We start from the raw sequence: 12803 nt of genomic DNA on the forward strand, positions 1-12803 counted from the left end.
GTATTGATGAGATTGACCTGGACGATCTTGGGGGTCCCGTTTGGCGACTATTTGGGACCGGAGTGATTGCTTGTCTCTACCTCAAGCTGTAACTTTCGGTAGCACGAGGTTGCAAGACCACTTCCATCTTTTGGGAAGCTAAATTTCTCGTTTCGTTCGTGATCCTCGCTCATACCATTACACCAGCAAGGAGCTTGAGTAGCTTGTCGATAACATGGCGCACATTCCTCTTCAATCCGCTCATGGCCACAGACAATACCCTCAGCCAACGCCATTTTCAAGATGGCAGCGATTCTGGCTAACATGTTGATCGATCCTAACTGCTCTTACCATTGTAACGAAGAACTAATTAAGGTGTGAGAGGTTAACGACCTTGATGGAGAGCGCGTCAAACTGGACATGAGTAGGGAGATTGTTGACCTTGTTTGACACGGTTCTCAGGGCCACTCTGGTAGGGGCAAAGATATTGATACAGGTCCTAGCAAACCGATCAATTACTCCCAGGCTGTTGACGTTGGGGACAGGAAGGAGGAGGATGGCCATGTTTGGTGATGGAGAAGAATCTGGTCTAGGGCGTCGTGTCCGCTTAAGGCCGCTGATGTTACAGTCTGGAGAATATGGGTAGCATTGCTGTTGATGAGGTGGAACGTTGCAGGCTACATATGAGATGCGGCGAGGAATCATTGATCAGTATAAACGGATACCTATGTCAGGGACTAAGGGACCAGACCATTTTATCGACGACTATCAAGTGGTCGAATGCTTATGCAGCAAACGCAATTACTTGTCGCTTCAGAGGCATTGGTGCGCACGCGTTTCAGCCTCTTTAGAACCTCGCCGTACATGTGTTCAAGAAGGGAATATACAATCGGCCAATATTATTGTTTTTCCATCGCCCAAAGGTCTTGCGAGAGCGTTCTGCGCCTGCCATTGACTGGCACATCGCTGTTGAAGAAGCCCAATCCCCGCCAAGCAGTGAAGGCCAAGCGCTGCAGAACGATTGTCGTTCCCAAGGACATCCCCCGGATCCACTTCGCATTTATCCAAAACGTGAATGACATCAACCACAGCCAAAGGCTCAGCCTTGACAAGTACAGTCAGTCGCTGCGGCCGCTCCTCATTGTGTCCACTATTTTTGCTACCTACTTGCAGCACAGCTTCAAGACGGTGACAGCTGAACCTGTGTTCTGGCAGATTGTAGAATGAGTCAATGTCAAATCTATTGCCTTGACAGGTAAGGGGAAGAGGAAGGCAAAAGCAAAGGCTTCGGTGCCAAAGACCCCAACATGGCGACCTATCACAATAGCAGAAATCAATGGTATCTTACCTCACATCTCTGATAAGGTGGAAGGTACTTTCCACAAATGTAAAGAGAGATTCCAATGGTTGACTCATCCTCACCGTGCCATGTGGAAGGGGAAGGATCAACAGCAACAGCAATAGGTGTCCACCCGCCCTGCAATCAGGTCTCTCACAACTTTACCCTCAAATTGCATATCTTCCTCTCCGGCCTCCGCGGTTAACCGCTTGTTCCCCTCTGAAATGTCTCGGAAGCGTTATTTTAGCCTCAGTAGCCAAGATTCTCGTGCTGCACGTATTTCGTCTTCTTCGTTCAATAGCGACTAGAGTAGGTCTTTCTTTTGGGTCAATCAGTGGGGTATTTCGATATTTGAAGGGAGGACATAGGCGGCAGCCTTTGTTCAAGACCGACCGGGACTGATTCTTTGTGGGAACACCGTCCGTTTTATGCGCATGACCCACGGCTGATGCTTCTACTTTCATCGAGCATTGTGCGACTGCCCCAATCTTTCTCTGATGTTTGTTTTGCGCGATATCCGGTATGTGCTCTCATCCCGACCGCCGGTAACAATCGACTGATGTTGAAAGATGAGATCACGTGATCCTGACACGGAACCCTCGGATGATAACAGCAACAGTCGAGCGAAGTGATCTATGACTACTCCCCCGTGACTGTTACTGTGACCTGTTTGAGTACTCATACTCTGATGGTCGGGCGAATCATCCGAGTTTCACGTCGTCCTTTCTCGCTTCCCTAGCGCGCGATCAAAAGAACTTGTTTCATCAAAGGAGGAGAAGCACGCGCTTGACATTCAGCCTCCGTTGACGACCGGATCACAAAGAAAAGAAAGCGGCTCGAAGAGATCCTCATCCGTGCGGTCGCGGAAAAGGAACACTCTGAACCGCTAGTTGCAGACGATCCGCATGTCGGGTGATGATCTCAGGAGGGTTATGTGTAAAACTTCCGCTACGCGCGCAGCGCGGGACTCAGCTACTAGACCTTGTAGAGTCATCATCATCTCATTGTCTCCCTCCTGCTGTCCTCTTCGCCGCTCAAGGGCTATATATATAGGCAACTCGATCGGTACTGATCCTTTCCGAACTTGATTTGACCAACTTGAGGCGACATCTGAAGCTCTAAACCCGAGCCAAAGCAATCTCAAGACCAGCACCACCATGACTCAAGATATCGCCACGATCAGCGCGACCCCTACACCTACCGCCTCGGCTAGTGAGATTATCAAACACCTTCGCGAGATCCTCCAACGCATCCGGAGCGAACAGACCCGCGGTACTTACGCTCAGCCCGGTCGCCCCATCGAAAGCGATCCTTACGCTGCTCTCCTCGCCTGCGTCTCCGTTTCTTACGCTGATGCTGATGAGAAATGGCGAACCATCGCTTCGGATCCGAAGGCCATTGCCATGCTGAATAAAATAAAGTTTCACCGGGATGATGCCGAGTACGATGCCGAGATCATCTGTAGCGAGGATGTCATCAAGAATCTTCGAAGTGAGTGGAATACAAGATCCAGTGACTTAAATGAACGGAGATTATAAGATTCCCTAACCTGCATATATCCTGCTCAGAACCAGGCGTCCTTTCCATTCGCACTCTGGAAAGCTTTCCCCTGATCGGCAATTACAAGCTGTACCACGAGATCGAGACCAACCTTCTACGTGGTCTAGGCCAGAAGCTGGACAAGCCGGATCTGAAGGTCATGTTCATCGGCTCTGGACCTCTTCCGATCACCGCCTGGCTATTGGTCGAAGCCATCTCCGCCAAGTGAGTCACGCAGCGCTTCCGTCACTACCATTCTGGCTGACAAGTTGGGCTCGATATCACAGTCCCCGGTCGACGATGACCTGCGTCGAACTCGTACCCGATGCCAACGAACGGGGCCACGCCTTTTTCAGCGCTATGCTGGACCAACCCACCTCCCCCGCTCTTCCCGCCTTGCTAACCCGAAATTCTGGTCAAGTCCGGTTCATCACCTCGAACGCCCTGGCCCTTTCACCCTCGACCATCGCCTCGCAAGACGTCATTTACGTCGCCGCCATGGTCGACCGCCCTAGCAAGCGTCAAGTCCTACAGTACCTCGTCCAACACATGCGGGCCGATTCGAAGCTCGTCTGCCGTTCAGGGCAGGGTCTGAAGGGGATCTTTGGAGGGTACGTCGAATCGGCTTGGTTCGATGGGACGAGGGGCGAGGTCGAGATGCGAGCGCAGTCGAGTCGGACCTTTTTGGGTCAAGTGATCGTCAGGATCAAGCCCGATAGCGCGTGTCATCAATGATGGCGATCGTGGGCTGTACCCGTCAACATGGACTAGAATTCTCTCTTGTACAAAGACCGTAATTATAATACGCTTCTGCTGCTCGCTTCTTACCCGCCTGTCGGTTTCACACGTTTACTGAGCGCTGGGAACGGTCCCGATTTGGCCAAGACGACCGTCCTCTTCTCATGCGAGATGTAACCCTTCATATAGCCCTGCAATTTCAAGTTCACCAGACCAGCTCTCGTCAGTCAAATCCCCCCTTCCATCCGAAATAGTCATGCCAACAGCTGGGAGCCGCTAGAGGGAAGATGCGGAACTCACCTTCCAGATCATGCCCGCGACGAGACATTCCGCCTCGTCCTCGTCGACCTCTATCCCCTGATGCCGGAGAGCCAACTTGAACGCCGAGATCGGGATCCTCGATTCCTTGTCGCACGCGATCCACCTGCCCGTACCACCACTGTCATTAGCACCATCACCATCTCAAACCTCACGCAGCCCGTCCAGACTCGATCCGACTCACACGCCCCGCATCAACCCTCTTAGACAGACCTCCCTCCCCCTCTCTAGCGCCATCCAGACTCCCACATCCACCCCCATGCCATCCACCTCGACGTCCATTTCCTGGTCCATCCCCATCCCACCTGCACCAGCATCAGCATCAGCCTCCACAGTGGAGGCCTCTTCGGCAATCTCCCCGCTCTGAAGCCTTTCCAACGCCCGATCGTACGCCTTGACGTCCCCCACCCGGATGGCGGCTATGAATTTCCCATAGAGTCGTTCGATCTTGGGGTATTGTGCCAAGAGGTGTGGGGAGGGGAAGAGGCCTAGGCGGAGTCGGGCTGGGATGAGGTGTTTAAGGATGAGCCTAGGCGTGTCAGGAAGATGAGAAACAAAATGGGTTGTGTAATGTGATGTGATGATTGAACGCAAGGTGATCAGGACCAATTAGACGATATGATCGAGATACCGAAAAGAAATCGCCGGGCGAAAAAACAAACATGGACGACGAGATGACCCATCCCAATCAAAGTCAAGAGCCCGCACCTAGACTCCAAACTCAAACTCACTCTTGATTCCTCCGACTCCCCGCCAAACACCTCTCGAAAGCCCACCCCAAATGCCCCCCCGCAACCTCATCCTCCCCGGCCCTGAACGCCAATAACCCCAAGTAATAACTCCACGTAACCCTATCCGCCATCTTATAACTCTCCAACTTCGGTAGTGTCGGATCAGAGTTGACGGCCCTGACGAGCTGTTTGGAGAGGTTCGTACGGTCGATCTTGAAGTACCACCCCATCAAGCAAGACGCGGTCTTGTAGACCCCTTTTCGGAGGGAGAGGGTAGGGGGGTTGGAACGGTCGCTGACGCAGAGTTTGAAGGCGGATTGGATGATCCGGGCTGTGGATTCTTCGTACAACCCAATGTCTCCCCCGCTTGTTGTTGTTAGAGCGTTATTGTTGTTATTGTTATTGGACGTCGCTTCCCTTCGAAAGTGTTCCGAAGAAGCGTTCGAAGACAGAGTTTGCAGGTCCCGTAAGAGCGTATAAAGCGGGGGGAGGACCCAGGATGTACAGGTCGAGGGGTTGTTGGATATGTATCGGATGTAGGTGTTTATGCATAGTTTTTGGGATTCGTAGCTATTTGTAGAAGAGGAAAAAGAGGTAGATGGTGTTAGGAGATGGCAAAGAGAGTGCGTGGTAGCACGATAGCGTCAGTGTGAAGCAGGAACACGACCTCTGAAAACGATGCCTCGGTAACTCACGCTTCGATCCAACTCTCGTTCTCTTCCATCCACCCGGCCCATACCCTCTCTAGAACGATCGTCTTCCACTCATCCTCCAATCCCAACGCCGTCCCTCTCCTATGGATCACGTTCGCCAAGTAATTCTTCTCTACCTTTCCTCTGGTCTCCGAGTGCAAGGCCCGGAGGACATGTTGGATGGGGTCCGAGGTCTGGTTGAAGAGTTTGGAGAGACGGGATGGTTTTTGTTGGGTGATCGAGTCGGATAGTCTTGTGAGGTAGTCTGTGAGGGCGGTGGTCATCTCGTGTGTGTGACCCTGTGTACTTGTCGCCTGAGTGTTGTTTGCACAGAGACGATGTACAAATAATGACACTCCCCCCCTCATCTTCAAGAGCATATTCGACTAGATCCATTGAGCTGATACTCTTCGTCGACCATTCGGGCTTTCGTCATATCGACCGCACCCTCCTCTTGATCATCATCTCATCATCATCATCAACAACAACCACACCATCAACTGCCTACATACACACACACACACACACACAGCAATCACAACCTAGCCTGAGCTCCGATCGAAGCCACCTCGAGCGGCCCTGGTCAAGAATGAACAACCCGTTGCTCGCCATCCAGGTCGGTCATTGAACCTCGCGGGTATAGACCTGTGTTGACTGGCGGCTGATGATGTCCTGTTTCTCTCCATTTGATCCTTTACATATCAATTCGCTACGTGTATGCTGCTTGTTCTGCTCGGATTACGAACTGGACACGTCGATGTCTGCTCCGGGAACTATCACACCAAATATCGCAACTCAATCAAATTCAATTCACTCCTTACGTACCGTATACGATGATGCACGATAACACGTCTTCATCCGGATCGTCATATAATCTAATCGCCGGATGAGACCAAATAGAGCCAATACTGGGCCGTACGGGACTACCTCTCCCCAGTAAGCCCTCCCTCGCCTCCTCTCCTCTCCTACTCGTATACATCTCGCGAACTGTTTCGCATCATACCCCAACTGATCATGATATGCTCATCCAATCATCTGCATCTGTATCTGCACCTGTATCTTCATCCCCAACAACTTTTAACGTGATACAATAGGTCCTCAAAGAATCCAAATTCAAAGAACACGGAAGACTCACCCCCGAGGAGTTTGTGGCCGCGGGGGATTTCTTGAGTTACAAGTTCCCCGTTTGGGGGTGGTACGTTTATGTCCGGGCTCTTCGTTCTCTTCTTCGTTTTCTTTCTCTTCTTCTTTTACCTCGAGTTCTTCTACCTCGGGTTCTCCTTTCTCCTCTTCGGCCTCCTGGTCCGTGTCTATACTATACGGACTCGGATTCGGTTTCGCCTTCGGCCTTTTTCCCACGTCCCGTCTCTGCGTGATCAGAAAGACAGTAGATGCGTCAGAGACTGATCAGTTTGTTTCTTTTTCTTCGTTCTTTTTCGTTCCGACCTTGACCTTGACCTTGAACTTGATGATCACTCGGATACTACTCGGATACTATTCGGATGGTCGTTCTTCTTACCTACTATCAAAATCGGAAATCCGGACCGAAATCGCAATCGATACAAAAACCGGATGTCGTTATCGTGATCCCAAAAACCGCAACATCCATCTACATCCTACATCCTACATCTACATTACCGATTTCGAACTAATCAGGCAGAAAGGAGAACCAGGCCGTACGAGGGACTTCTTACCGGTTGATAAACAGTATCTGGTGACCAGGAACGGTGAGCCCACTCTTCTCTACATTCATGCGTCCAAATGATTTGGGTATGGATCGTGTCTGACGAAATGAATATTGATCTTGGGAATTATCTTATCGTGCATCTCTCGGTCCTCTGACATCTGAATATCGAAACCCACGGCGACTGTCCCGAACTATAAAAATAAAACGAATCGATAAACGTCTGGGGAAACCATAGTGCCTTGTCTTCGACGAGCTACGGCGGTGGAATACGGGGATTCGGAGGAAGATGGCGAGAGGTTGTTGAATTTCCTGGACGATGTGCGTATGAGCTCAGGTCGTCTTATCGACTGATGGCGAATGTGGCATTAGCTGATGCCAGTTTTGCTTCTTGCGCTCGCCGGTGATGGTGGTGTATATAGGCAGAAGAGGCGCCAGGTCCGGATGGGAAGACTAGGTCGGGGAAGGTCGTCAAGGACGATGAAGATGCTTGGGTGGAGACGCATGTCGGGAGGAGTGAGTCGTCGGTCCCCATCAATTCGATATCGACGGGTGTACTGTAACCAAACATCGCTGATGTCAACCTTGCTCGCCAGCCTCGCACCAGACGAAATCCGCTGCGGCCCTCGCCGAAATCCCTGACATGGACGACGACGACGACGAAACGCCTGACGCGATCGACCGACTCCCCAACCCTCGCTCCGACGAAGCGCACCTCGGTGACCTGACTGCGGACATCCTCAACAAGCTCGACCTGGAGAGCGATGCCATTCCTGATATGGACGATATCCCGGATATGGACGACGAGTTGGGGGGCGAGGGGGTCATGTTGGAGGAAGAGGACGAGGCGGCTGCGAAGGGACCGGTCTTGAACCATCCTAGCGTGTGAGTCGGGTGGGGACAGGCCTTCGGTTTTGATATGTTGAGCGGGAGGAGGGTTGCTAAAGTCTGGTCTGGGTGGCTATCTTGGCGGTATAGTCAGGACGTCGAACAATCGAGGACGAGGGAGAACCTGTTGCAGGTCAGGACGTACGACTGTTTCATCAGTTACGACAAGCATTATCAGACCCCGAGGTTCTGGTTGTTGGGTTACGACGAGGTAGGTGTATGATGATAACGACCGCACTGTACTTCGTGGCTGACGAAAAACACCTGAAACACCTGCTTGTTTGTGCGCTTCCGCGGCGATAGAACAAACAACCCTTGACCCCGACCCAGGTGTTCCAGGACGTACCCTCGGACCACGCGTTCAAGACGATGACCATGGAGACGTTCCCCCACTCAGGTCAACTGCTCGCGAGCGTCCATCCTTGCAAGCATGCGAGCGTGATGAAGAAGTTTATCGACAGGATGGATGACGCTAAGAAGAACAGCGGCGATAACATCAACAACAACAGCAGTGCAAGCGGCTCGCAGGAGGACGTCGGCTCGAACGACAAGGACAAGGCGGATAAGAAGAAGAAGGGTTGGGGACTCGGCGGGGTGGTCAGGAAGGTCACTGGCGGTTCAGGATCGGCGGCGAATGCTGCTTCGGCAGGTGGGGCGTCTTCTTCTGCACAGCCGGCCAAGCAGGAAGAGGTCCAGGGAGTTCAGGTCGATTTCTACATGGTCATCGTGAGCATTTCCCGACGTTTCGTTGCGGAAAAGAAGCTTCTGACTGACCTTTGTGTTCTCGTACGCCTTGCAGTTCTTGAAGTTCATCGCTAGTATCGTCCCTACCATCGAGGTAGATAATACTACCTCCTTCTAGATTGGTTCTTCAATTCACGATGTCGCTCTAGCCATCCCGGACAGCCTGAGACTTGGTCGATCTGCATGGGAAATTTGATTCGCCCTGCCGTATCTGTTCTGAATTATAGTTTTATTGTATTCGCGATCGTAATCGTATCGTCATGATCATACATACCCATTCTCATCCGAGCAATCTGATATCGGTTCTGAGGGAATTTCCCCGGGTGAAGGTGCAGGGTAGAATATCTGGGATGATCCGCTCCGGCAATGACATATAGTCGGATCGTGATACTCCTGTAGACTCAGGGCCATCTGTATGGAAGCCGCCAGGCTACCCCCAAAAGCGTCTACAGCCTCTACAGGCCTGCTTGAATGTTGCCTATTCGATTGAGACAGTGCCGAATAACTCAGTGGTTTGAGGGCTTGCGAGACTGTTCAATACCGTCGGTGTACTATGATTTGATAAATCCCCAGATGCCAGCACAACAGCTCTTGTGGCGCAGTTGGTAGCGCGTATGCTTAACAAGCCTTAACTTGTAAAGCGCATAAGGTCCTGAGTTCAAGCCTCAGCGGGAGTATTCATTTTTCACTGTGTTTACGATCTTTTTTCCGTTCCAAAGAACGATTTACACTCTTGGTGAGCGGAGTCCCTTGAGGCTTCTGCCTTTTTCGACGACCTGCCTGTCGGTCGATAATGACCGATGATGGCTAGTGACTAGGATGTACGCAAGGGAGGGTCGTCAAGATCCTCCACCTCGTGTCGGAATCGGAAGAAGATGCGCGTTCGGTGACTGACCGCGCGCCGAGAAGGCACCACGGGAGGTGGGGCATATCTGAAATACGGCTTCGTCGACGTTGTCGATCTTACCTGTCCTTTTAGCTTCTTGCTCCTTCTCAGATCTGGATTTTAGTCACCTCCGCCGATCTAGGTAGCTGATCAACGATCCAAATCGTTACCGCCAGGACCTGTCTCGATGTGGCCAGCCAGCATCCTTTCTTCGCTCGACACCGCGTCCAAAGGCTTGCGGGACGTCCAGGTCGAACCTCGTGCTCCGGCTGATCTCTGGATACGAGGTTCTGGAACGTTGGACGAGCCGGCAAAGGAGTGGTCTTTCGAGTCCCCACTTTCGAACGAAAGTCTAGGTGCCCATGCGAGAGCGAGTCCGAGCTCGAGTAGGGGACATTTGGCAGGAGAGGTGGAGCGCGATGTTCGGATCTCCTATCCGCTCCGAGTAAAGTTTGAGGTAGCCCTCGTCGGATCTCCGGAATGTGAGCTACTCAGAGTTTGGGTAGTCTGAATCTTTACCTAGTTGTCTTTGCTGACCACCGCTGTGTCTTCTCACCTGACTTGAAATGTTTAGACCATCTCACCTCGGCGGCTCTACGACACCACTTCAAAACCTTTCAATACCTCGCCTCTGACTCTGAAGACCTCTTCGTTCGTCCCACTTCGATGGCTCTGCACGAGTATCCGGAGGGCCTCTGGGTATTCAGCATAGACCGAAAGGAAGATGTCTTGCTGCCAATCTGGTGGGACCAACAAGTAAGGAGTCAAATTAGGCCGTTAAGGGCAATCAAGGAGGAAGTCGAGGCCAGGAGAAGGGAAGGTGGAAGGAGAAGACCTACGACGACTTCGACTTCGAAGGGAGGGACAACGACGAATACAGCGAACGCTTCGCCGGTAGTAGATAGGCTACCTCAGTTCGCGGATGATATCGGGAATTATGCTATGAACGACTACGCTAAGAATTCCGGCCATGACCACCGTGCCAACTCGCTCGACTCATCCCAACCTCTGCCCTCGACATTACCTTTACCCCAACAACAACATCGTCCGCATCCATCTCTCCAGACTCACCGATCTGCCGGATCTGCGGAAGGGGTGCCTTCGAGCGGGTGTGGGCGGATGGGATATGGCGATACGGATGAGGACGAGGAAGATGAGATTAGGGGTGCCGCAGAAAGCCAATGGGTTCTGGGAGTGGATGTGTTGATTCAAATGGCAAATTGGGTTGCGGTGAGTGAACATGACCCCTTTTCTCGGCCTCAGATGGACGGGCTGACTGACCTAGGGAAGTCGGGGTGACCGCTTCGTATCCGTATTTCAGACATTACACAACCGGGATCACCGAATCCTGATGTGCCGTCCTCGTTATTTCTCCGTTCATACATCCGAACAATCTCGGTCGCCTACCGCCTCTTCAACAGGTCGACAGGATTTCAACGTCGAGCTCCGTACCTTTGCTACGGTCGAGCAGGCCGGGATGTTGGGCAAGAGCGGATATTTAGCGGAAGGCACTACGAGCCCCTTGGCGTTGTCCTCGGAGAATATGCCTATGGAGAGATCACGATTGCAACTGCATGTGGATGCAAAGCCGAATTCGATCCCGGAAGGAGGGGGCTCTTACAGGAAGGGGTTGGTCAAGCAGTTGGTCGAGCACGGGTTGAGGGTCAATTTGGGCTACGTAGCACCCGAATTCATCGCTGCGGACTATACCGCCGATCCGAGCGTCGACGTCTTCGCTTGGGGTGTAGCGGCGTACGAGCTGCTGGCCGACCGACCTATCGAGGATTTCGACCGAGGGCAGGACGATTGGGACATTCTCACTGCCATACATCATCATTCTACGCGGACGATCACCAGTCTCAAGGATATTCATGACACCATCCCGCTAGAACTCTCGCAGTTGGTCGAAAAAGCGCTGGCGCTGGACCCTTCAGATCGATATCTCAACGCCTCGATGTTGTTGCACGATCTCCATCGGGTTCGTCAGATTTGTGCCGGACATTGCATGGACGAGGCTCGGGCGGACTTTGTCGTAGGTGATATCGTTGAACTCGCCACCTTCCGATTTCCTTCAGACCTGCTGGACAGGGAAGCCGAGGACGTCCAGCTGGACGCCATTTATAAACGGATCAAGTCGTCCGGCATCCCGGAAGTTGCTTGTTGTTACGGCCGGTCGGGAAGCGGGAAGAGTCAGCTGATCGCCGACTGGGCCACGCGGCAGGAACTGAAGAACGCCGGTCAAGATTGTCTGGTAGGTTCCGCCAAGCTGGATCAACATCTCCTTCGACCCCTTTCCGGTTTCATCAGCGTCTTTTGTTCCCTACTCGACCGAGTGTTCAGTGATCCGCTCGAAGATCCGACGATCTGGAAGAAGGATATCCTCAACGCAGTCGCTGCCAACTCGAGCCTGTTCTTGTCCCTGTTGCCAGCCGAATGGCAGCGCGTCTTGGGCGATGCGGACGGCCATGACCTCCCGCCTGCAGAGACGCAGGCGATCGATTGGGACAGCTACATCAAGCAATTTCGATCGTGGGCAACCATGCTGCTTCGGCTGTTCTCGAGCCGACATCGGCCTCTGATCCTAGTCATTGACGATTATCAGTGGATGGAGGCTAGTGAAAGAACCTTGTAAGTCTGCCGCGGTCCCAAACCACCGAGCATGACGACGAGACTGACTGGGTTTTTGCCTCTGCAGGTGGTACGAATTAGCGTTCGTCCCGTCCCGTAGGGTCGAGCACTGTTTTATCGTTCTATCTTACCGGACGATGGAGCAGACCTTGGCACCTGACATCGCACCGATCGAGGCTACTATGATCGAGGCAAGGAGGTTCGACCGAAAAGTCATATCAGCCTTGCTTTCGAAGTAAGTAGGAGCAGGGAACGGAAGGCTGGAGTCCTGTACTTATTCTACCTTTTGATACGAAAGATGTTTCCATCTGGACAGCATGTCGGCGGGGTGGCAGGAACTTGCCGACTCCCTGCTAGAGATCTCGGAGGGTGCGTCTTGAGTCGCCGCAGCATCCGCGTTAGAGACATACATAGAACTCGACTCAAACCTCGCCCTGATATACCCACAGGTAATCCCTTATTCTGCAGTCAGATCCTCGTGGCGTACGTGCGGGACAAGGTGATCGTGAGTGCTGCTGCGCTCGGCCTTCATCATGTTCGCTGGGTCATCTTACGCGACGGGTTTCTTAGCGCTTCGATTACGAGGAACGGAGGTGGAAAATCTACCGGGAAGCAATGACCAACTATGACGCCATGT

At 52.5% G+C, this 12803-nt stretch overlaps 4 protein-coding genes and 1 non-coding gene across 5 annotated transcripts; 3 read left to right on the top strand and 2 right to left on the bottom strand.

Moving 5' to 3' along the window:
* Positions 1-345: 345 nt before the first annotated feature.
* Positions 346-1496, bottom strand: HD553DRAFT_327162 (uncharacterized protein; the record flags this gene model as incomplete). The annotated part of the gene is given in 5 exon segments (XM_046181774.1): positions 346-656; positions 867-1142; positions 1181-1294; positions 1333-1456; positions 1476-1496. The coding sequence occupies 5 exon segments, from the start codon at positions 1494-1496 to the stop codon at positions 346-348; spliced, it is 846 nt and encodes a 281-aa protein (XP_046032610.1).
* A 979-nt stretch (positions 1497-2475) lies between these two features.
* HD553DRAFT_365755 (Nicotianamine synthase protein-domain-containing protein) lies at positions 2476-3792 on the top strand (the record flags this gene model as incomplete). Its single annotated transcript, XM_046184078.1, has 3 exons — positions 2476-2809; positions 2887-3082; positions 3145-3792. The coding sequence occupies 3 exons, from the start codon at positions 2476-2478 to the stop codon at positions 3590-3592; spliced, it is 978 nt and encodes a 325-aa protein (XP_046032611.1). The 3' UTR covers positions 3593-3792.
* On the bottom strand, positions 3574-5646 carry HD553DRAFT_320418 (uncharacterized protein). Its single transcript, XM_046181147.1, has 5 exons — positions 5340-5646; positions 4645-5214; positions 4098-4442; positions 3896-4019; positions 3574-3786 (listed from the first exon to the last, which is right to left on the bottom strand). Exons 1-5 carry the CDS (start codon positions 5618-5620, stop codon positions 3682-3684), a joined length of 1425 nt encoding a protein of 474 aa, XP_046032612.1. The 5' UTR covers positions 5621-5646; the 3' UTR covers positions 3574-3681.
* A 180-nt stretch (positions 5647-5826) lies between these two features.
* Positions 5827-8943, top strand: HD553DRAFT_320422 (autophagocytosis associated protein). The gene is made up of 10 exons (XM_046181148.1): positions 5827-5952; positions 6237-6272; positions 6431-6531; positions 6993-7063; positions 7259-7341; positions 7443-7536; positions 7617-7905; positions 7999-8119; positions 8212-8634; positions 8708-8943. The coding sequence occupies exons 1-10, from the start codon at positions 5926-5928 to the stop codon at positions 8768-8770; spliced, it is 1308 nt and encodes a 435-aa protein (XP_046032613.1). The 5' UTR covers positions 5827-5925; the 3' UTR covers positions 8771-8943.
* Positions 8944-9239: 296 nt separating this feature from the next.
* On the top strand, positions 9240-9329 carry HD553DRAFT_t115. Its single transcript has one exon. It is a non-coding gene; the product is annotated as a tRNA-Val (tRNA).
* Positions 9330-12803: the final 3474 nt, after the last annotated feature.

This window comes from Filobasidium floriforme (genome assembly GCF_021052385.1).
Source record: "Filobasidium floriforme strain CBS 6241 chromosome Unknown HD553scaffold_30, whole genome shotgun sequence".
NCBI lineage: Eukaryota > Fungi > Basidiomycota > Tremellomycetes > Filobasidiales > Filobasidiaceae > Filobasidium > Filobasidium floriforme.